This window comes from Engystomops pustulosus, chromosome 2 (assembly GCF_040894005.1).
Source record: "Engystomops pustulosus chromosome 2, aEngPut4.maternal, whole genome shotgun sequence".
Taxonomy (NCBI): Eukaryota; Metazoa; Chordata; class Amphibia; order Anura; family Leptodactylidae; genus Engystomops; species Engystomops pustulosus.
Window position 1 is genome coordinate 122,202,114 of NC_092412.1, and position 24,312 is coordinate 122,226,425.

The window sequence follows — 24,312 nt, forward strand, 5'->3', positions numbered from 1 at the left end:
TGTGTGCACCCATGTCCTCCTGCCCTGTGTCCTGATTAAACCTAAAAATGAGATGACTATTCCCTTGTGCAATTTCACTGTAAGTCCAGATCTCCACATGCATACTTACACTCAGGCGTGTGCCCCCCTGGTACAGGATCTGTTCTTCATTTAGCGGTTAATGGCTTAATTTTCTGTCAAAACACAAGAGACCCTGGAGGCTCATTTGCATAAGTCACAGAACCCCTTCTGGCTTTGTTGATTCTCACTGGCTCTTTGGCAGGGGGAGGGAGGAGGTGGGAATAAATGCCAGAGACAGAAGTGGCTTCTGTAAAATACATAGGAGTCTATGTGCCACATCTGCATATTTTTAACAGTTCCTTTTCACAAACGCTTTTTTTTTTAACGGCTAAATGAAGAATGAATCCGGTTTCAAGTGCAAACCCCGGCATGTGGGTATGCTTGTTTTAAAATCACTAAATCCATTTGGTTGATTTCCTTTAAAGAGAACATGTCAGACAAATTAACCATCCAAAACTAAATATATTTTCATAAACTGTCATTAGAAAGCAATGTCACTCTACAGGCCTGTAAACCTAAACAATCAGGTCCAATGAGTCATTATCATATTCAGCAGTCCAGCTTAATCATGAGCAGGAGGCACAGTCACCCCCCCCCAGTGCTTGACTGACAGCCAGTAAAATGAGACACCTGGTGCTGGCTCCACTTGCAGCCTGTGTATGTAGGAGATACTCCTATACACATGACTGACGGCCTGTATAATGATGTGACACTTCTGATGCTGCCTCCACGTGTTCCAGCAGCCACCCCCTGCAGCCTGTGTGTATAAAATACGCCTGTACGTATGGCTGCAAACCCGTTACAGTATGACTTGCTGTTACCTCTATACACTTCCTGTTTAGCTGATGTCTGGGTTGCTCTATAGGAGGAAAGAGCATGTCAGGTACTTGTGTAGCTGATGTCTGTGTCTTTCACAGCCAGCAGATAAAGCACTAGCAATGCTTTAATTTACATTGCAGACAGATATGTAGAGGGGAGGGGGTGACATCACTTTCTCTCTCCATATGCCCAGGTTCATTTACATACAAAGAATATGATTTTAGAATTAATGTATGCATTATCTAGATAAAGGCTTGGGTGGAATCCATGAAAGCTGCTCCAACAAGTAGTGGTGAAATAAATAGAGACCTGATTACAGGTGTTCTTTAAAGAGGTATTCCCACAAAGACAAGTTTCTTAAAGGGAAAGTGTCACCAGGGACATCATTTTCACTAAAGACCGTTTACAAAAGCCCATTACAGCTGCAGTGAAAATATGCCTTTCTGCTTTCTAAGCATTTACATTACATTATATATGTGTGTTATAACTTACCTTGTATCCTAACAGAATCCTCTATATAGTCTAAGGCAGTGATGGCGAACCTTTTAATGGCCGAGTGCCCAAAAAGCAACCCAAAACCCCACTTATTTATCGCGAGGTGCCAACCAAAAATTAAAGCAGTAACTTATTACTCCCTGTTCTTCAACAACTTTGAATCATATTGGCCTCCAACACAGTATAAAGATGGAAAATTTACATTATTTTAGCTTCTTTCCAGTGTCCCTCTGTACACAGAGAATCGTGGGGCCAGCAGGAGGTCCTCCAAAGGTAATTCAGCCCTGTCTACTCATTCTCTCATAAGTTGCTTGGAACTGCAGGGAGATTCTTTGAGTCCTGTCTGGTGTGCTGGCCCAGGTGCCAACAGAAAAGGTTCTGAGTGCCGCCTCTGGCACCCGTGCCATAGGTTCGCCATCACTGGTCTAAGGGATTGAGCTTTGGTTTGGATGCATTAAAAAAAAAAAAAAAAAAAAAGAAGACATGTGAATTGTCTGTGCTGCAGACAGCTCAGCTCTTAGCCCCCACCACAAAGCCTTATGTTTTGGTTCAGTACAATCACAGCGATACCAAATTTATATAGGTTTTGTGTTTTAATAGAATTTCAAAAATTCTTCTGACGCTAATAACTTTTTAATACTTTGAACTGTGTGAGGTGTCATTTATTTTGCAAAATAGGCTGACGTTTTCATTCCAACCAAATTTGTGCACCCTTTTGATCACTTTGTATTATATTTTTTAAATGTGAGTAGAGTTTCAGACATTTGGGCGATATTTCCCTTTAGGAGGTTCACCGCCGGCAATCACTTTTTATATTTGAGACGCGGCAATATCATACCTCACATGTTTGTGGTTTTTACTGTTTATTAGGGAAAGGGGGGTGATTTGAAATTAATTTTTTAAAATTTGTTTAGACCCTCTAGGGTACATTAACCTGCCATATACTGGAATACTAATGCACTTTTGCACAATATTAATTACTGACAAAACCAGACCGCCTTGAAACTGCCTTTGACTGGAAGCTGTCATGGCAACCGATCGCTGCATCGGAGTGATTAAAACCCACGATTCGTCCGAGCATCGACTGTGGGTATACAGCCCCTCCACACCTCTATGCCGTACATGTACAGCGCAGAGCATATAAAGTTAAAATCTACCATTTGTTTTTATGCATTGTGAACCAAACATACCTTTTTATCCTCTTACACTGATGCAGAAACATATCTTTGCAAATCATATCCCTGAACTGAGTGGTTTAGCAAAAAAAAAAAAAAAGTCAGGAACTTCAGAAAGCTGGGTGCCATACACATTACACACAGAGCTTCCTGAACTGCCCAGACAGGACTAATCAACTTGAGCTGGACGACTCACACACAGCAGCTGAGGTATGGTATAGCAATTGATTACTTCTGTAAGGGACAACACAGCGATGACATATTCTCAGCTTATAATGGGCAGGACAAAGCTGAAGCAGTGCATAATCCATACACAAGCCATACCACATTAAATGGGACTCTCCAGACAGCAGAATTTGATTTCTTTGTGCAAGGTGCAAGGTTCAAGTGTGACCACCCCCTACAGCCTGTCAGCTGAAGGCAGAATGAAGAAGGAGATGCAGGAAACACTTGTTATCCTATGCATATGTGAGAGACACAACGACATCAGCTACACAAGTACCGGACATGGTCTCTTCTATTATACACTTGACTGAATCCTGTAGCAGTTGTCTCTCTCTCTCGTACATACAGGCTGCAGGAGCATGGCCGCCAGAACCAGGAAGTACATAGAGAAGCCAGCACCAGGAGTGTTACATCATTATACAGGCCATCGGTCAAGCACTGGGGTGCGTAAAAGTAATTATTATACTATATTATTGCTATGAGTTATTTGACAGCTAACTATGCAATGTTGGGGCGCTGCAGCAGTGAGGAGCATGAAGAAGCTGCAGCTTGTGGCCTGAGATAGTGAGAGAGGAGAAAAACAAAAGAAAAAAAAACCCATGCAGATTTGAGTAAAACTGCCTGTACAAGCATTTATAAATGCTTGCACTGGGTTTAACGCGACCTCTGAAACCCATGCTTGCAAATTTCAGTGAAAAGGTCTACATATGCATACAAATTTAGGCACTATGCAGGAAAGTTATATGGCTCTGTGTTAGACCAATCCTGGTTTTATCTCACAATAACTTAAACAGTGGTCTATATTTCACAAACCAACCAAAGTGCGAGGCTATTTGCAGGGAAGAAGGGACTCTTAGCTTCATATCCGGATGATGCCCAGAGTCCCCATCCTTGACATGGTAGTAAGGCTGTGAAACAGGCCACTGTACAGACTGTTTCACTTGCCGATAAAAACAAAAAAAAAAGTGAAAATACTAAATTTTTAACTGGACCCAAGATCTTTTATATTAAATAACTATTAGATTGGTTTTCTTACACTGGTTTTCATTAGTGACAAACATATATCTGAAAATCATTACAGTCTTTAATACACCCATGGATATATTATATATGCTCTAGAACACCACATCATTCTGTAGTTTACTATACAGCTAGTAAAATGGCACATATACAACAGATGTCTACTTCACTGTACAGGTGGCCCATTTCATTGCAGGAAAACCGCAGGAACATTAAAAAGTTTACTTGGTGCATTTCCTCCATAATTGTAACACCGATTTCCAAAACCTAATTATGTAAAAGCAATAGTGTTCCCTAACATCTATTTACAATAAAAAATAAATTCATTTTGGAAAACAAAGGATTCACATGTTTATACAATGCAGAAAATTGCTGCAAGAATCCAGAGACAATGTTCTTACCCAAGGTTGGGTACACAAAAGTACAGATCTGTGGGGAGAGGTTCCAGAGCTGGGCATAATTTGCAAGATGTAGTGCAAAGAAACTTTCATTGCTAGAGAAGACACTACAGTCAGCTAGTGCATTCACTACACCAAGTCTACATTGATTATTGAGGAGCTCTACTTTGACATGTTCTGTAAACATCAGGGAGTAAACGAACCCACAAGGGTTCCCTTATCTAAAAGTCCAGTATTAACAAGGTGCCACAAGTCTACGTCGTCGTATGCATTCCCATATCCAGCGCGGTGTAACATGTTTGGCTTCTTCAGCACACTCAGAAGGATCACCCATGACATGTGTAGCGGAAGGAATGTCAAATTCTGGGACTAGATCTCCATCATAGGCAAGAAAGTAACGGCGAAGTTTTGCAAATTCTTCAAGTGAAGAAGGGAGATAAAGCTTCACGCCAGTAAAAATATCTAGAAGAGTCTAAAAATAAAATGATAATTTTGTAACTATCAAAATGAACAGCCTACAAATGCCAATAACTTTTATAGGGGGAGTAGAGGTGTTGCACCTCTGGTAAGTGACCCCACCCACATCCTTTATAGTCACAAGATACTTACTTTGGAAACAGGTGAAGACTGTGCCACATTGTGTCCATTGCTTTGGTTTGAATTTGCAGTTTTAGCCTAAAAAGAATATAAATATAAGCTTCATTGTCTCTGTTTAAATATATAAGGCTGCAATCACACAAACTTATGGGGTTGCATATATGTCGGATATACGTTCCCCATAGTTGTCTATGGCGCCGAGCCTTGGTACAGTACAGCGCTGTGGCCGGGAAAAAAAAAAAAAAGTATGCTCTATTTTTGGCAGTAAATATGTCTGTGCGGCTCTATTTTCTATAGAGAGGGAAGGGTGAGCCTTATATTGAAATATCAAAGTGGTTTTCCAATAATGGGGCAACTTCATCAGGTTAGTAATTTGAACAAATTAAAAATTAAAAAGCTGATACTCTAATGTCAACAAGCAGAGCCCATTCTATAGCGAATATTTTTCTATAAAGAGAATTAGAGACAACAGTCCACCTCCATTTTATTCATTAGCACAAAAACTTGCAACCAGAAGACTGGCATTATACATACTGGTCAAAATTCAAGACTGTGGGGGTCTAGGGCACTTAATGCATTTCAACAAGCTATTTACGCATCATAGTTAAAGGAAACCTACCATTCCGACAGGTTCCTTTAAAATGTATTATAGCTCCATGCTTTTAAAAAACACATGGAGCTATAATAAATTAAACCTGCCATCGGTTTCCTTTAAAGCTGTCCATCACCAATTATATATGGACATGCTGCATCATGGAAAGCCGGAAACTAAGGAGGTTAGAAAAACAGAAGAACATGGTCATCCATAAGATTGAGTGGATCACTGTGCTGCACATATGAAGACGCAACAATGAAATATTCCTTCTCTTTTTATATATGAAAAGAAAATGTTCGGAAATGAAAGGGAAAACCAATAATCAGGTAATGGTGGACAAAAGTACAACTGAAATTAATCTGCTAAAACACTTCGACACAAACAATACTTAAATATATGCTTACCTTTTTACTCTCAGAAGGGATAGGAGACACAGTTTTCCTTTTCTGTGCCTTAGGTAGGTCTTCAGCTTTCTTTGGATGTGGAGACTTACCACCTAAAGCATTAAAAATAAAATAAAAAAAATAAAAAATATTAAAAGCTTGTAACTACCCATCTGCACAATGTAGTCATTGCACATAACTAAATATGATATCCAAAGTAAAGTCTTACTGTCGCTTCTTTTGTCTTTCCCAGGTGATTTTGAGGTTGAAGTTTTAGTAGCCTTCACTGAGCCACTTGGCGTTGATGGTCTTGAACTTCCCTCATTTTCACGACTACTGTTTTCAGAAGAGCCTTCATCTTGTGAAGATCCGGCAGTAATAGTAAAGTCAGATTTCTCCTTAGAGACCCGGTAAAGTTCCTAGAAGACAAAAGATATACATGTACAATTACATAGCAGCACAAAGATCTGACTGGAACTTTGTATCTTCCGAACACAAAGTAAATTTTTATGTTTGTTCTAAAATTCCACTTTTTTTAAGCCAGTTGAGGAGCTGAGCCAAGGCTGGTTTCAAAAAGCAGTGTTTTTTTTTTTTTTTTTAAATATGGGCAACTACTCAAAGCATCCTAGTCTTCCATGTTGCTTGGAGTCACCGATGTGGAACTGCTGTCCCTGACTGATGATTTTACTACAGGACATTGGTCCGTTATAGAGGACACTTAGAGGCCTGCTGGCTGCTCAGATCCAAAAGAATTAGAGAAGCCACGTGGACTGTCTTGACATTAAAGTGGGTTGTACATTGAAGGGAACACAGATAGACTTGGTCTGTGGAACTTCCATGACGGATTTATAACAGGAGGTCCCTTTAAAGTAAATTGAGCACATGTCAAACAGTACTTTCACTACCATGTATTTACTGGTGTGTAAATGTCCTCTGCTTTAAGACATGATGGCTTCAAGATAACACAACATCAAAAAAAAAAAAAAAAAAAAGTGACCAAGTACAGGAACCATCTTTTTTTTGAGCAAACCTTTAGTTGTTGTAGTGTAGTGGCAGACTTCCAGTCCTTGTCATCTCTAAAACGGGTGCAACGTGGAAAGCGAATGGAAATGCCACCAGCTGTGTGAGCCTCTGCCTTAGAAAACTCTGCTCCAGTGATTTCCCAGATAGGAGCTTTCTGAAAAAGGAATATGTAAGACACACTAATTAGGTTACTCTTTTTTCCAACCTGCTGTTTTTTTTAAAGGTTTTATAAATCTCTTGGCTGAATCAAAACTTTACTATACAAACCCCGTGGCTTGATAAAGAGCCACTGAGCGCGAAACTGCCCCGTTGCCAGGGCTTCCTTCTCCCTGCATGTGATTTTATGCTTCTTCACCTGAATAAAGGACATTGCACTTTTCTAACAAGTGGGTGAGTGCCGTTTCTTTCTTCTACATGTTGCTTATGGACTTTTAGGTTTATTAATTGAGCACCACCGCATGGTCCTGTACCACGGTCTCTGGTTCCAGGATTGGTCTGTGGCTTAATGTGTGTCGAGTGGGGATACTGCTCTGATGGAAGATAGTGCCTGCCAGTTTTCCATCATGTGAACTTTACTATACAAACCCCTATATACAAGACAAGATTTCTTTACTTTTTTGGATACTTGTATTCTGCGTTGAGGGATCACTACATGACCTTACACTGGCAAAAACCCAGACCCTATCCACCGGACTACTGTAATGAACAGGCAATCCCCTTATATTGTCAAAGGCATTAGCAGAACCCAAGATACTCTACAGATCTGTTGGCAATGAAATATTAGGGGCTGAAAATTGCAACATCTTTAAAGGATTATAAAAGTATACAGGATAATGGTATGCTCAAACTTAAATATTTAATAATAGTACAGGGCAGAATACTGATCATGCTGATCAGCCAAAAACATACCTGAATGCACTATGCCACAGTTTGGGGCTAAAAAAAACTCAGAAATCACATTCTTGATCTAATAAAGGAGGTTTTAACTCAAGCTTCTTTAAGCCCCTACCTCTACCATCAGACATCAAGTCACGATTTATGGATCAGTGGGAATCATATTTAGGCTGGGAACTGTCCTTGGCGAGATGGGGGCACTGTTGCTCCACTCTGGCAAAGGGCAGCCATCAGGTATCATTGACGGAGACCTCCCTTAGATTACTACATAGAGTTTATTACATTCCCATCCATCTGGGCAATATGTACCCCCACCTACCCAATACCTGCGTTAGAGGCTGTAATGCTCTGGGTGAAATGGCTCACATCTGGTGGCATTTCCCCCTCGATTGCCTCTCTTTGGAACAACGTTAAGACCCTTATCTGTATTAGGTAATGCAACCCCGGTAACTCCTGCTGTACTCCTTCTAGGGTATGTAACCCATGGATCACTTTACAGGGCTCACCTACCCATGAGAGGGCTCTGACTTTGTCCCCCTTAAGGACATCGATAGATTACACATGGCTGATCAATACGTATGCTTGTTACCACTCTCACCTTTAGCGACCACCTATACCGATCTTGTACTAAATCCATTATCAAGTTAACCCAACCCTCCCCAACCCTTTGCCCCCGCCCTCCCCCTCCCTTTTCCCCCATTTGTTTGTTCAACACAGTAGCTGGTTATGCATCACTCTGTAGTCACTTCTATGATAGCCCCTGCGAGGGGCATATGTTATGCCATGACCTATTGTAAGGGACTTGTACTTTTAATTCATTAAAATCTTGTTGAAACTAAGAATGGAGGTTTTAACTCATTAACGGCGACTTCTACACTATGTTGATTGGTGTACATTACCTCAGGTTCTCGAATAATGAAGTCTGGGTAATAGTTCTTGTTGATTTTCAGCCAAGATGGGATTTTACTTGGGTCCTACAAAAACAAATCATAAGGGGTGTCCAAACCAACCCAAGTGTAAAAATAATATTTACTATTCCAAAATCATAAATGTCTAACCTTGCTAATCTTCACCATGTCCAGTTCCTTTTGTAATCGTGCAAGGGTGGCATCATCATAGCCGCTTGAGCACTTTGTCACTGTGCACCACTTCCGAGCTTCGGGGTCATAGCATCCCATTAGAAATATGGACATTAAGCCTCCTATATATGGAATTAACAGAAGGAATTGTGTGTGTTACAACAGATTTAATTGTTTGAGGTTTACTGAATGGTTCCATAAGTTCACTAACCATTTGCTCCTTTTCCATAGAATGCTCCTAATACTGCAAGATCCGCAGTATCTGCCATAGCGCCTTCGTTCAAGTAATCCTTTTTCACTTTTAGCCAATGACGTTTTCCAGGCTCATAGTTGGACTATAAAATGACAGAATATCAAAGAACAGCATTAAAATGATCTTTGTCAAAATTTGATTATATTGAATTTTGCTCAGCTGTCTTTCCCTTTCAGTCGGGCTGGGAAACTATGCAAGTACCGGCACACATCAGGAAGTCAGTGCAGGGTAAAGTACACCTAGAGTTTGCTAGGTATGCTCTAAACAGGTAGAGGTTAAATGCAGAGCTAATACACACCCCTACAGAATAGAAAGCGTTGTTTATTACAACGAGTGACCAATGCAAATATTGCAGAAAACATTACTTTATTAAATACAGATACTGACATGGCAATTTTTTTTAATAATTGTAAAAATAAATAGAATATAATACATACCGTATTTTCCGGGCCATTAGGCGCACCGGAATATAAGGCGCATTAGTCCGATGCGCCTTATATATGTAATAATTCCTAATAATTCGGACTATAAGGCGCGGGGTCCGGGGGCGTGGCGGAGGTCCGGGGGCGGAGCGGAGACCCGACGGGACGCAACGCGGAGAAGAGACGCAGCGAAGGTGAGTGGGGAAGGTGAGGGGGAGGAGGGCAGCGGACCATACTTACATAGGTCCCCGCTACCGGAGACAGCAGATCTCCAGCGGGAACTGCAGACCACGCGGCAGAAGTTGTTCGTGCCGCGTGGTCTGCAGTTCCCGCTGGAGATCTGCTGTCTCCGGTAGCGGGGACCTATGCAAGTATGGTCCGCTGCCCTGTGCCATACATAGGGCGCACCGGACTATAAGGCGCACTTTGGATTCCCAAGGAAATCCAAGGCTTTTAAGTGCGCCTTATAGTCCGGAAAATACAGTATATAAGATAATAAGACTAACATTTTCTTCCAACCACCTCCCCTTTAGGAGAAATTATAGATACCTTCACATCTTTAAGTACAAGACCCTCTAAACCTTCTCGGATAACTCTTGTGATCATGTCTGCAAGATCTGCCGCTTTCTAAAAAAAAAAAAAAAAAATTCAACTACAAGTAATCACACTGCAGGTGTTGCAAAAAAAAAAAACAAAAAAAAAAAACAAAAAACAAAAAAGGACGACATGCAACATGAAAAAGTATGTAAATGTCATAGGCTGGCAATGCACACACCGTTACGTGCTTCATCTCTGAGAACATAATATGGTTAGGGATTTCTACCATGTTATCTCGCATAAACTTTCGTCGCTCATTAAGTGGTCTGTAATAAGAACGAAGATTGTTAGAATTAAGAAGATTACAAGGGTTAAAAGAGATAAATATGAAAGTAAATCACTCACCTTTCCATTAAACTAACGCCATTAAAATATATGCAGTCAAAGACAAAGAGGCAAACATTGGCATCTTGAAAAGCAGCTTTCTACAAAAAAAATAAAAAAATAAATAATAAAATAAAAATTACCTAGGTCAAAATTACCTGACTACAACTATAGGGATATGCATCTGCTACACTGCACTCTTGCAGAGACCTGTAGTTATTTTTAAACTTTAATAAGAATCACACCATCTGCCCAATATATGGGAACTTTGCAAGTAAAGCAAGAACAATACTAAGAGCAGGATTGGGGATTTAAAGCAATATTAAAGGGAACCTGTCACCAGGAGACCCATTTTTAGCACTCCCCCAGTTCCCACAGAGCATAGTACATACACTGCCAACGTGTTTTTGTATTAAAAATTGGTTTTATAGAAAAAAAGATAAGTTATATTGTACCTTTCATTAGCATCTGCTGTGTGACTAGGCAGTTGCCTTTTGGGAGGAGCTGGAAAGGAGCAGTCCCAATTGGCAACTGCCTAGTCACACAGCAGATGCTAATGAGAGGTACAATATGACATATCTTATTTTCTGTAAAACCTATTTATTATACAAAAACACTTTGGCAGTGTATGTACTATGCTCTGTGGGGACTGGGGGAGTGCTAAAAATGGGTCTCCTGGCGACAGGTTCCCTTAAATGTAAAAGGGCCCTCACTAATAGTTACTACATATAATGTTCAATACACTGCCTATGGGCATTATTTATGCCCACACTAATGTATGGTTCTGCTTCCATAGTTAAAGGGTGTATTCCAGAAATATCAATGTCCGATACAAAAAAATTCTTAAAATGCTATAAACAAATACAAAACTCAATGCTATTAATGACAAAATGGAGCTTAAATAGTTTGCTTTGATGAATCACAAAATGTTATGGTCTCTGCAAAGTAGGTGGAGTTATCCTTATGATGGATGCCACAGGACACTACAACTCCCATGATCCCTCAGTTCTTAGTAACAGCTCATCCCTGTACTTCTCCGCCGCCAGTGATGATCTAACAGACTATGATGTTCTGTTACAATAGTAATGATGTGTGTAACTGCCATCACTGCACATTGCCTCAGCTCCCCTGAACTAACGTCTCATTTTAACCACGGCCATAATGGATGCACTGAAAGCAACCGACAACAGGCAATGATGATCACATGACCTGCCCAGGCAGGTGCAGGACATGTGACCAGCAGCCATCTTCTGTCCTGCATCTCCTCCAAAAGGGACAAAAATCAATTCACTGACTAAAGGGCCAGTAGCATTCTCCATCATAGCAAAAAAAAGATGTTGTGGACATAAACTAAGTGGAGCAAAATTTTAAACAATTACACACAAGCTTATATTTTAACGACCCCTTTGAATATGAATTTGGACTTGAATTGGCCACAGATTGGAACCTGTGTCACTGACGTGCCGAAAACTGGAAGTATGTTTCTTTGTGGGAAACAGGACCCAGAACAGCAAGAGTCTTGCTGACACCTATTTTCCTGCAGTCTTCTACGCTACCCATGATTCATCAGGAGAGCTTCAAATTGACAACTACAAACTGGCTGCTGTTGGGATACAATCTTATTCATCTTCCTACTACTACCTCCTAAAAAAATTCAAGAGACCAGAAGTGTACAATCAGGAGGCTGTGCAGTAATTTTCAACATTATTATGGTGTGAGAGAATCTTATCAGAGTAGCAATAATAAGATGTGTGCCCCTCCCCTGAAAAGCTCTGGTTCACTCAAATCCATTAAATAGTTACCACACAGACAATTGTGATGTAATGATATTACATATTAACACATTGATTTGACAGCATTTTTCATGAAACTGCAGCAAATAAATTCTAGTACACACTATTCTAAATCGTCTTGTATCATAGCAAAGAAATATCTAACATTATACCTTATGAACGCCTAATGTTCCAAATGGAAGTGGCTTGCCAGTGTTGGTGTCAATCAGCAGCACTTCAGAGTCCAGGATCATGCTATTACCACCTGGAAAAGCCTTTGGAATATAATCTTTAAAATGTGCAACCTATAAACAAAACAAAAAAGATTCACAAACAAATACAACCTAAAACAAACTTAAAGGAAACCTACCACTTCTGAAGGTAGGTATGAGATGCAAACACCGGGCACCAGCTCAGGGTGAGCTGGTGCTTAGTCTCGTTAGTGTTAAAACCGCGGTATCGCGGTTTTAACACTTTTTAAACTTTCTAGCAGAAACTGCTTCGGCGCTGCGTGCGCACGATCGTGCGCGCGCCTACATTGGAAATGCCGCAGGCGTTGCGCGCGCACGGTCGCGCGCAGCGCCGAAGCAGTTTCTACTATAAAGTTTAAAAAGTGTTAAAACCGTGATACCGCGGTTTTAACACTAACGAGACTAAGCACCGGCACCAGCTCACCCTGAGCTGGTGCCCGGTGTTTGCATCTCATACCTACCTTCAGAAGTGGTAGGTTTCCTTTAAAATCATGTTACACAACAAAGGAAACAAAAAAAAAACTTTACAATGTAGATTGAAGAGAATTACCTTATGTGGAAGAACAGGTTTGAGACTACGACTGAAGTAACTGAAATGATCACCGTTCTTATGGACTTGGACTCGTTCCCCATCATACTTTATTTCCGCATACATTCCATTGGGACATTTCTTCATGGCATACTCTATAGATTTGCAAGCCTCAGCCTAGAAATATGAACAGTCAACTGAAAACCTTTTTGCCGTTATCACGCTACAATTAAAGCCCTTTTCACCTAGTTTATGAGGATAAGTGGTAAGAGACCAGAAGTATACAATCTGGAGATTGTGCTGTAGGGTCTATCGCCCAACTCTGGGCACTCCCATAGACACTGAATGATGCACAGGACGCATGCTCTATCCGCTGCTGCATTAGTAGGTGAGAAATGGACCACTGTCTTATATTATCGGGTCATCTGAATAAGCCATTGTAGTGATAACTACATTGCATAATCAGATTGGATGTGACAGTTTTATTGTAATAATGCATTCCAAGGTCATAAATTATAAACCGATAACAGAATTGCTCCAATATGTGACAAGAAGCATTTCCCCCCCTTGCTAATCCATATTGGCACAAAATACTTTACCAGCATAGGTTGCACAGGGGTCATCAGTGAAGCTTCAACACTGAGCGCTTTTTTCATTCCTGGGCCTTGCTGTCTGTTGCGCAGAACACGCTCTACAACATCCCCTAAATTACGGGAGGCTTTGAAGGCATCATATGCATTAGGATCGAGAGCATCTAGACTAAAACAGGAAAACTGGTTAAGTTTTTGTATCATCTTGAAAAAAGAATTGTTGTTTTAAAAACAAAAAGATATTTATTCAGATCAGCACTGAGAATCAAAAATTCTAATTCCCTTACACATGTTTGGCTCCAGAGTTCATCTTCAAATCATGCTTGATAAGTCGAATTATACACTTGAGATCATTGCTGGTACACCTATAGCAAAAAAAATAAAAATAAAATAAAAATATGAATGTCATACTATAAGAAAAGTCTCTTGACCCATTTTGATTAGAATGTAATTAGTGTGAACACACACTGCTCCCTATGCAGGTGATCAAAAACCACATCGTCATTTTGCTACATAATAGGACCACCTATGCAGTTGGTTGGGTAAATGCCTGAACAGAAGCTTACCTTTTGTCAAACAAAACAAAAAAAACTATTTGAACTCAGGTATTTTCCAAGTAGAACTAATATGCACTTGAAGAATACATAATTGCTGAATGTTTAAATAAGTGGCAATTTATAGAAGTGTTCTTGGACTATGGCAATTTTAGCTTTTTTTCTCATGAATAGAAATAGTTGTTTTTTTTTTTTTTTAAAGTTATGATAGATTAAAGTATTTAACATAAAAATTCCACAGACAGAGTGTATAACTGAGCTGTTCAGACAGTGAGTAGGGACATGAGGAGTAATCGAGGATGGTTTCTAAACAAGATGTATTTGTTTAGATTTTTTTTTTTTTTTTTTTTTAACAAGGATTCATTGGGGACTACCTGCATGCTATGTCCTCCAGGACCTTTTGCTGGTCTTCTTCTTTGGTCATTTTGGAAAGCTGGTTCAGCATGTCATCCACCTCCTGGATGGTCAGGAGGCTTTTAGCTGCTGGGGGAAATGCTTTGCTCTCTTCAAAGAAGACTCTAACCGTTTCAGACACATCTCCCTAAATAAAAAGTACTTTGTAGGTTTATATGCACAGAAACAAAAAAGTCACACATCATTATTTATGTTAACATTACCTGCTCAAGGTCTCGAACCATCTCTTCCTGGTTACAACTGAAGATCCGACTAAAGAGCTTTACAATCTGCTTGTCGTTGAGGTTATACACATTCTTGATCACACCCGGTAACAACAGCTTCACTGTTAAGTAAGTATCTCCTCGGAAGCCATCTGTTTGAACCAATAACGTACACCAATTACTATATCCTTCCCCAATTTATGAAAATTTTAATTTTAAAACCCAACATGAGCTTTACATGTTAGTTATTAGGATGTCATTAAGAAATTTTACGGTATTGTCTTCTAAGGATTTAAAGGTCCCTGGATGCATAGAAAACAGGAATCGCAAACATGCTCAGGTTTATTTATGGAATAAATTTGACTCCCAAAGTACTTCACGTCCTACCTCCACTAGTTCCTTTAGTCAAGAAGTCATGGATGATCTGGGTCTTAGTATTGTAGCTTGCCTGTTCGGATACCATGGCACATAGTTTGCGGAATTCACGCAGAAGACAGTCCTTGTGCTTGGGATCACATTGTGCTGTGGAAAGACTTGAGCCACTGCTAGAACTGGGTGCAGGTGATGACGGCTCTGGCTTAGCTGCGAGAGGAAAGAAAAGCGAGCGTAAAATTTACATACTGAGGCCTATTAGAGCTGTATTTTTATGGACCAAACTTCAAAAATATAATTGGATGGGTGGGCATTCTTAGGCCACAAACACTGGACTTGTGGTTTGCCGTTTGTGGCCCATGTGTCATCTGTGTGCGAGGTCTGCTAACAGGCTGATGACAGTAAAAAGATAGCCCAAGCAACAAACACAGGCAGGAATCGGCAGGAAAAATAAAGACCGAAAATAGCACTACCTAGTGCACGATTACCTTTCATAAATTGAGGGAGTTGGGGATAAAGGTCTACTAATCTGCTCGAGTTTTGCTTAGTTACAGGCACAACTCTGAAATAAAGCCTGTGTGATTGCAGCCTCGTCCTTTCCTCTGAGGCGTCTGTGGCCTCTGGGCTTTGTAATAGTGATAAATGAACCTTGGGTAGGTTGTTGATGTACCCCAAGGAGTGTAAAATGGACATATTAGAAATAGCGCTGATCCAAAATATTTCCAAAATGGTGTTCGTCTATTGGGAAGATAAAAAATAATAATAAAAAAAAAATGTTGTGCACCATTTTTATCTTCCGAATAAACGGACACCCATTTTGGAAATATTTTGGGTCAGTGCCATTTCTGATATGTCTATTTTACACTCCTTGGGGTAAGTTAATGACCTACCATAGGTTCATTTATCGCTATAAGCAGGAATAGACAAAGTGTAAAAGACTAAACTGGCACTGTCTCCTATGTGTGAACACCACAATTGCTGGACAAGGGTGCCCAGGCTTCTGGCTAGCAAGACGGGGAATGCGAGAGTTCAGAAACATACAGTCTGTGCAACCACTGGTAAAATCCAATGCATTATTCAAGCCAGGAGGGATAAGAGACATGCAAAACACTATGGAGCTGCGGGTCATTTCATGCCGCTTATGCTACAACCACACAATATACCCTGTAGCTCCATTCTGTTTGGCATGCCTCTTATCCATCATGGCCAGAATAAAGCATTGGATTTTATTAGTTATCCTGCTGACAGGCAATAATAGCACCAGCCCTTTTGCACCTTGGGCAGTCAGCTCATACACAGGGCTGTGGAAACTATATTGAAATATGGGCAATGTGCTAACCATTCAAACAACAGCTGGTCACAGTTCAAAAATAACATTTGTGTGCATGGGGCCTTAGGCCTGAATTCAGAGAAATGTAGCAGTTTTACTGCTTGAAGACAGGACGAGATAAGGAGTCTTAACTAACCAGCCATTGCAAAGATAAATTAGAAAGAAAAAACAAAAACAGGGTAACAGGTGCGCTTCCAGGTACAGGCAGGAGTTCAGGTCGATATAAAATTGGATTTTTATTAGCGGATGCACGTTGACAAAACGTTTCGACGCTGAACTATCGTCTTTATCAGGTCAAAGGTGACAGGAGTGAAAAATACTGAAAGAGGGATGGCAGCTTAGAATGTATAGAAGGACAAGAGCAGCAGAGCATGTGGTCAGTGCTGTGTAAGCCTAAGTATACTACTTGAGGGCTAATTTTTTGTTGGAGGAGATGCATTTTACATTACACACAAACATATGCTAGCGCACTCTTTTTATCGCAATGGTGTGGTACGATGACACACGTGTGCTCTCTTAACCACGCCGCACACGATGCTCTTCTATGGTGGCCATATGCTAGCTCCAGTTTGTACGGCTAGTTTATTATAAAATATACAGTTCCAACTTACAAACAAACCTACAGAACCTATCTTGTATGTAACCCAGGGACTGCCTGTATATGGACCTTAAGTGGCTATTTCACCAGTTCTGGCTGCCAATTGAATTTAGACGATGATGAAAACTGATCTTAATCCTGGGGCCATAGCAGCTGTTTCTACAAAAGGTTTCCGCACTGTTTTTGGCTAAACAGAAAAGAATATTTGTTTCACACATACCTGAAAAGCCTGAGAATTTCAAGGGTGAGGGGTTTGCAGGAGATACTTTTGGAGTGGTGCTCTGTGTTCCTGGAGATTTGTTTGCTTTTGATGGTGTCTTTTTCCGGGGAGTGGGTGCAGCCCCTGCTTTGGCAGCAAGTTCTGTAAACAAAATAACAATGCATTCGAAAACAGAGGTACTAAAATACATTTCTATTTATGAAATCAGCACATGAATTTTCAATAAATATATTGATATATGGAATAAACCTATATACACCTCAACCCCTGCCAATGGTGAAGCATAAGTAAGTAGATCCAGTTCACTTTCTGAAGATTTATCTCCAGTATATAAATGACCTAAAAGGCTGGGGTACCAGTAGTTTAATCCACCCACAATATCCAATATTACTGGCCTGATGGCATCTATTGCTGGACACTTCCACTCTAGAGAAAAGCAGGGATATTTACCTCAAATCCAACACCCAGAGGTTTGTAATAGACAGCTATTTATGCAAGAAAATCATTCATTAAGTTCTAAAAGGTGGCTATTAGAGAGACTATAGAATTTCTCTACTCACTTCCGTCAAAACTCATCATCACATAGAATAGTATACTGCTTGTGATAAGTAATACAGCCCAGTCCCATTCACTTGAAGAGGGCTGAGCTGCCCACAGGCCACATGATAAATCAATGTGTCATCGCGGAGGGGATTGCTGGTGTCAGGTTGGTTGTCAATTCCAGAAAAAATAAATAAAAAAACGGAACATCTCAAAGGATTAATGAGCCTTGAATTGACCACACCATGGATGATGCTGACAGCGTACTCCATAGTGTAGTAGCTATCCCACTAAAGTGAGCCAGGTCTCCACATACACTATGGACAAAACTGCAAGCAGAAGGCTCTGTCTGGAGTGTACCTACAGCTAGCTCTTAAACAGGTTAAAGGGGGATTCTAACCCCAAACCACTAATATGTCAGATAAAGGCAAAGTTTAAAAGCTTGCAGGTAATTCAGCATAGCTCTGCGACATATTTTTCTGAATACTATATGAATAGATATTAGATTCCCCAAACTAATTTACAGCAATATATAAGATATCCTAAAGATTGCTATATAAAACCATAATTGAACGCATTATACGATCATAAAGTAGAATACACAGCCTAAGAAAGCAAGACAACCATTACCTTTGACATGCTGGTTTATCAGATCTTTCTCAGCATCCTGTAGTTCTTGCCAGCCTTCAAGCTCTGTAAGGTCATCAATTTTCTTGGTAGTTGCCCGAGCACGTTCCAGTTTCTCAAACATACACTTGACATGGTACCACTCCTTCATATCTCCCGCGGATTCACTAAAGGGATTCGGAACAATTTTTCCAATCCTCACTAGCCCCTTTGCAATTTTCTCCTTACACTTTTTGCAACCTGCAGTCCCACGTTTGGCGTACTCTACACAATAGCGCTGCTCTGCCATGTTATGACAACTACAGATTTGTGTAGCAAACCTTAAATATGAGGCACCAAGATGAGGTAAAAGAGAAGAGTAGCGATGTAAAGCAGTAGGTCCGCGCAATGTTTTCCTTGTTGATAGGTGACTGACGGTTCCCACTACCCGATTAAGAAGGTTAAATATTCCTTTCATAAACGCCTGTCAGGTAAAAACACAGAGGAGTATTACATACAATCACGTGAACTAAAAAACTAACCATATCTTTCAGAAAAAAATCCTATTAAAGGGGTTGTCCAGGATGAGGGATGCTGCAGCTTGAAGTAGGTACTTGTTGTGGAGCACCACAGAAAGGAAAGTATAACGTTTATGTTATTTTTACACACCCTACATCTTAGACGATTTACACACAATACTGTGTAGAGGTCATCAGAAACTCAGATTGCTTGTAACGCGCATAAAATAACAATCCGCTCTTATTGAAGGTTGCAGGCAACTAAGGACGTGTTCACACCAGTGGCTCTTCTTCATGCGCAGAGAACCGTTGTACAAGCTGCTGCTATTGTGAGACCGTTTCCTTAGTGGTAGCAGGAGAGGGTGGAGGTAACCAAGGACACGTTTGCGCGATATCAGTGGCTTGTTCTTGGTCATGCACATGGAAACGCTGTACAAGCTGCTGCTATTGTGCAAACGCCTCCTCAGTGATAGCCATGGAGGTAGCAGAGGGTGGAGGTAACTGAGGATGCATTTACCCAATTCTACCAGCTTGTTCTCTTGCATGCACACAGAAGCACTTTACGTGCCGCTGGCATCACGCCACCGCATCCTTAGCAATACCAATGGAGGGTGGAAGTAGACCAACGTGACAGGGTTGTGCACGAAAACATAAAAAAAAGTCCCTGGAGTTACAGTACAATTATAAAATATACCGACTTTTATAAAAACCTTCTGTCCCTATCTTGTACGTAACCCGGGGACTGCCCGTACTGCAATTACATTGTAAGTTATCAGACTTGTATCATATTCAGACCCCTAGGGAGCCTAAAATACTAGCCAAAAAAGAAAAAAAAAATCCCTAGAACGCATCAGAAACATTTTATGTACTTTGTTGTACATTCTGCCAACAATAAAAATTGCAATAAAAAGTGCCCAATAGGTTGTAAAGTTCTCAAAATATTATCTCATGCCAGAGAAATAACAACTTACACAGCTTCTTACACTGAAGTATCAAGAAGTTACGGGTGTCTACATATGGCTAAGCAATGAGATTTATTATTTTTCATTTTTTTTTAAACACATAATGAAACTACAGTATATAAATGTATCTCTGAATTGTACTCGGATCCTTAAGAATAAAGCGGAAGTGTCAACCGGACCACAAAGTAAAAGTTGTAAACTATAACCTGGCTACAACATCCCCTCATATATTTTTCCATTTGTAGACCAATATGAGTTAGGGATTATGGAAGGAGGGGAGCAAAAAAAACCCGCAAACACAAAAACTGAAAAGGTCTCCATCCACAAGGGGTTAAATAGCATTAAAATGTATATAGGCTGTCGCGCTATTAATAATATAATCGTTGTGTCAATGGGAAATGGAATGTGAACGGTTATGCTCTCCTAAACTGAGATTGTAATGGAATGCCACCACACAAGTGTGAACTCAGACTAAGAAAACCGAAATCCATCTACGTTCAGCCCTAGGGTTTGTGGAACACAATAGCTGCAATGTACTAAGAGACATAGTGTCCTGTGGTAGTGCACAGCTGACGAGTCAGGACCCTCCCTGCCACAAGTGCACCGCACATTTCACGTGTACAAGTTTACAACTGCGCTCCCCACAGTGTGAACACGGTCCCAGACAAGATAACAGAGCCTGTGGTAGAGTGCGGATCTTACCAGCTGCTCTACAAGACTCAGCGGCTTCTCTAAACCGCCATCTTCTAACCTACCTTTTGTCATGGCCGTAGAGCACCCACGTCACTGCTCGGCAGCTGCATGCAGGAGAGTCCGGGACGCCTGGAGGCCTGGCTGGCTCCTAGTAGCTTAAAGGCCCGTCGATGACGTCATGAACACGCGACTAGATTATCTTGTGGGAGGAGCAACAGCGTAGTACAGGAAAGTGTAATGTTATGTAGTAAAGACAGAGCGGAGGAGGAGGCCATGGTGCAGCGGTGTATGCTAGAAATAGAGGGCAGCCTGTGTCAGCAAGTGGGGGGGAATGGGGGTGCAGGCTGTGTGATAATGATGGAAGTATAGAGAAGCTGACTGCGGAGGAGGACATGAAAGCAGAAGGGGATATATGGGGATGGGTGAGATAGGACTATAAGGGAGACAAAAGTGCACAGGCTGGGTGCTGGCAGATGGAGAAGGGGGGAATCTGGGGATGCAGATGGAGAAGGAAGGGAGGAAGGGAGGGAGGGGGGGATCTGGGGATGTGTGCTATAGCTATATTTTCTACAGCTAGAATATGTTCCCATTTACTTCTGTGGACCCATGCAGAAGGCCATGGATTCCATGGCTACATGCATGTGCCAAACATTGGGCAGGTTTATATTGCAGCCTGTGCAGCCATTCATTATTGTCATTATAACATATGACTGACTGCAAACAATGGTTCATTGTTTGTGTCCCTTTAAACAGCACACATTGCGTGCAGGTAGTGTGTATTAACACAGTGCATTGTGTTTAAATATTGGAAGGGCAGGCTATGTAAGGACAGGGAAACAAAGGTACAGCTTGTGTTTAAGGAGGGTATTGGAGAGCAAGCTGTGTGATGAAGGGGGGGGGGGGGGGGGTTGGAGGGTGCAGGACAGAGGAGGAGGCAGATATAAGAGTGCACAGAGTACATTCGGATGCAGGCTGTCTCAGGGTGCCGTCACACATAGTGCTACAATTGTGTTTACAAACCCAAAACAAGCGCCCAGGGTCAGGCCTAGATCCAATCGCATATGCAATTCCAAGAAAACATGATCTGTAACCAGTGTCTTGCATTCTTTAACACATTGGGTCGAGGCCCGCCCCTGTACACTTGAGTTGCTTTTGCAAACGCCACGCATGTGACCGCACCCTGAGGATGCAAGAGGGTGATAGAGCAGCACTTCTGATTGGAGGTTACCAACTGCTTGGGTAATCTGTGCGTTTATGAACAAAAAGCAACATTTTTCACCATAATGTCAACAACTTGTCTCACATCCTTATAAGGCTGGGTTCAGACTGCGTTATATATGTACATTCTAAGCGTATACATCTGGAAAGTGGCAGACTGAGGCATAGTTGTTGCCTCCATCTGGTCACTTTTCCTCCAGTACACAAAAAAAAAATAGAATGGAAAGACGTAGCAATCAATTTCTTCATCCTGCTGCCTACATCTGCGCTTAGCAGAGGTATTAGATCTCTGTTACAGAGCGGATGCACTGATATTACATCTCGCCCCACCGAACGCATATGTCGCTCAGCAGGAGGGAGGACCCGGTGATGTCTCTGTCTATTTTGGAGCCAATCGCCAGTTGCTGCTGTTGATGTACACTGCTCCCCTCACATTCAGGGGGGAGGGAGGTCCCTGGGCGAAATATTCCACTGTCTTGGCATAAGTGGGATACGTCTGTGCCATACCGTTGTGAGGACACGTAGGGATTCTCCTGACGTACTTACAATGTGTGGCACAAAACTTGATGTGAACTCAGCCAACTCTCCAAAATCTGAATTCTATCAAGAACTTATTAACACATAGCAACAGTTATTAGGAGACCGTCATATCATCATCTTATGGAAGGTCATAATTCTCCAAACCCTGAATTTAATGCTGTATTTCTAGTTCTAATTCTATTAGAATTATTGTTCCTAATCTCTCACTTTTAGCTCTTCAGAATTTGATTACCTTCAATGAGCCCTTCTTGTCCAGGTATCCTGCTGTCAGTGATTTTATCCCTTGAATTCTTTGCTCATGTCACAACCTCTTGCAGTATCTAAATGATATACTAATGTAGAGTAGAGAGAGAGAACTATAGTAATGACTTCCACTAGGTCTTATTTTCAGGGGAGGCCTTATTTGTCTAATATTGAATAAATTGCACTACCGTATATACTCGAGTATAAGGCGACCCGAGTATAAGCCGAGACCCCTAATTTGACCCCTAATTTGACTGGGAAAACCTATTGAATCGAGTATAAGCCAAGGGTGTAGTATACAGCCAGCCGCATGTGGTATACAGCCAGCCCCATATAGTATACAGCCAGCCTCATATAGTATACAGCCAGCCCCATATAGTATACAGCCAGCCGCCTTATGTATACAGCCAGCCAGCCCCCTTATGTATACAGCCAGCCTGCCCCCTGTATGTTAAGCACATTAAAAAAATAAACTTAATACTCACCTTCCGGCAATATTCACCCCCTGATTCTCGGCGGCGGCTCCTGGAAGCTTCTGTCTTCTTTCTTCTCTTGCCGGCAGAGTCGCGTCCCTGCGATCTACCCCATCATAATTAAGGCCGGCGGGGAGATTGCATGGACGCGACTCCGCCGGCAAGAGAAGAAAGAAGACATGCCGCCGCCGGGGAACGAGAGCCAACGCCAAGTATCACAGGAAGGTGAGTATTAAGTTTATTTTTTAAATGTGCTTAACATCGGGTTCAGGATCGGGAGCCGCTGCCAGGGATCCGGGCACCTGAGGGTATTTGTTTTAAAATTGACTCGTGTATAAGCCGAGGTGAGGTTTTTCAGCACATTTTTTGTGCTGAAAAACTCGGCTTATACACGAGTATATACAATAGATCTTATATTCAGGGGGTGTCTTATTTTGAGGAAAACAGGGTAGCGACCTATGCTAATATGAGATACTGTCTTATTGTACAAAAACGTATCAGTGCCGTACTGGCCTCTAGTGGTGACTCAGTAAAATTACATCCAAAGAGACGACTGTTGGGACACATTTTATTTACACATTTATTTATCATATTCTCCTGGGGTTTACAAATTATGGGGTACATATTAAATAAAATGTAACAGAGTAATATGGACAGTCTTACAATCTATGGGGGAGATTTATCATTTGAGCAGTGTTAGACTGGCAGGCTTCCAACAGTCGGTGTATGTGCAGTGTTAAATGCCTTCCTAGGTGACAGCTGTGTGTGCTCCACGCGAAAAGACTGCACCAGCAACACAAATGTGTAACATCTGCTCAATTTCTGCCTTTTTGCGATGTTTTGCACAGGAAGTTCTCAGATACCTCCAAACATAAAATTGAGCAAAAACTTCCCCCCTTAGTAGCAATGGACCCACATACACCACCTCCTATGTGGTGTAGTTTTGCGATTAAATTTGGGTTCTTTTGAAAATTCTCAGCTGATAAATGTAGTGTTGCAAACTCTGTGGTTTATTTTTTGTGCTATTGCGTGACTTCAGAGTAGAAAAAAAAAAAAGCAAAAATGATATTTACGCAAAAATTTGTGACAATTATACACCGTGAATCTACATAGGACTATTGATAAATTGTATTATATTATTACTATTTATAAAGTATTAATTTATACATCAGTTTATAAAGAAGAATTAGGTCACAAAATTTGTTCTTAAGTATGTGTTTAACCCTGACCCCAACACCTGAAAATTAGAGTTTTACCCATTGAGCACAGTGAGAATAGTTGAGTAGATCTCCCCAAAACTTGGGGACCACCTGCTCATCTATCCAAG

At 41.1% G+C, this 24,312-nt stretch overlaps 1 protein-coding gene across 1 annotated transcript; it reads right to left on the minus strand.

Annotated features, from left to right (window-relative positions):
• Positions 1–3,840: 3,840 nt before the first annotated feature.
• Positions 3,841–20,732, minus strand: LIG3 (DNA ligase 3). Its single transcript, XM_072136226.1, has 21 exons — positions 20,574–20,732; positions 18,363–18,822; positions 17,193–17,333; positions 15,060–15,254; positions 14,673–14,824; positions 14,430–14,596; positions 13,789–13,866; positions 13,511–13,670; positions 12,933–13,088; positions 12,305–12,436; positions 10,381–10,460; positions 10,214–10,301; positions 9,988–10,065; positions 8,975–9,098; positions 8,743–8,885; positions 8,584–8,658; positions 6,798–6,944; positions 5,997–6,186; positions 5,789–5,880; positions 4,802–4,867; positions 3,841–4,664 (listed from the first exon to the last, which is right to left on the minus strand). The coding sequence occupies exons 2-21, from the start codon at positions 18,814–18,816 to the stop codon at positions 4,428–4,430; spliced, it is 2,955 nt and encodes a 984-aa protein (XP_071992327.1). The 5' UTR covers positions 18,817–18,822; positions 20,574–20,732; the 3' UTR covers positions 3,841–4,427.
• Between the last annotated feature and the right edge of the window lie 3,580 nt (positions 20,733–24,312).

What these genes read in the sequence shown, in the direction of transcription:
- LIG3 (XM_072136226.1), bottom strand. Translation starts at nt 18,816, where the DNA reads ATGAAAGGAATATTTAACCTTCTTAATCGGGTAGTGGGAACCGTCAGT. An exon ending in CTATGGAAAAGGAGCAAATG is followed by an intron (nt 8,886 to 8,974) that starts GTTAGTGAACTT and finishes TTCCATATATAG; the next exon opens with GAGGCTTAATGTCCATATTT. An exon ending in AGTCTTCACCTGTTTCCAAA is followed by an intron (nt 4,665 to 4,801) that starts GTAAGTATCTTG and finishes TTTTATTTTTAG; the next exon opens with ACTCTTCTAGATATTTTTAC.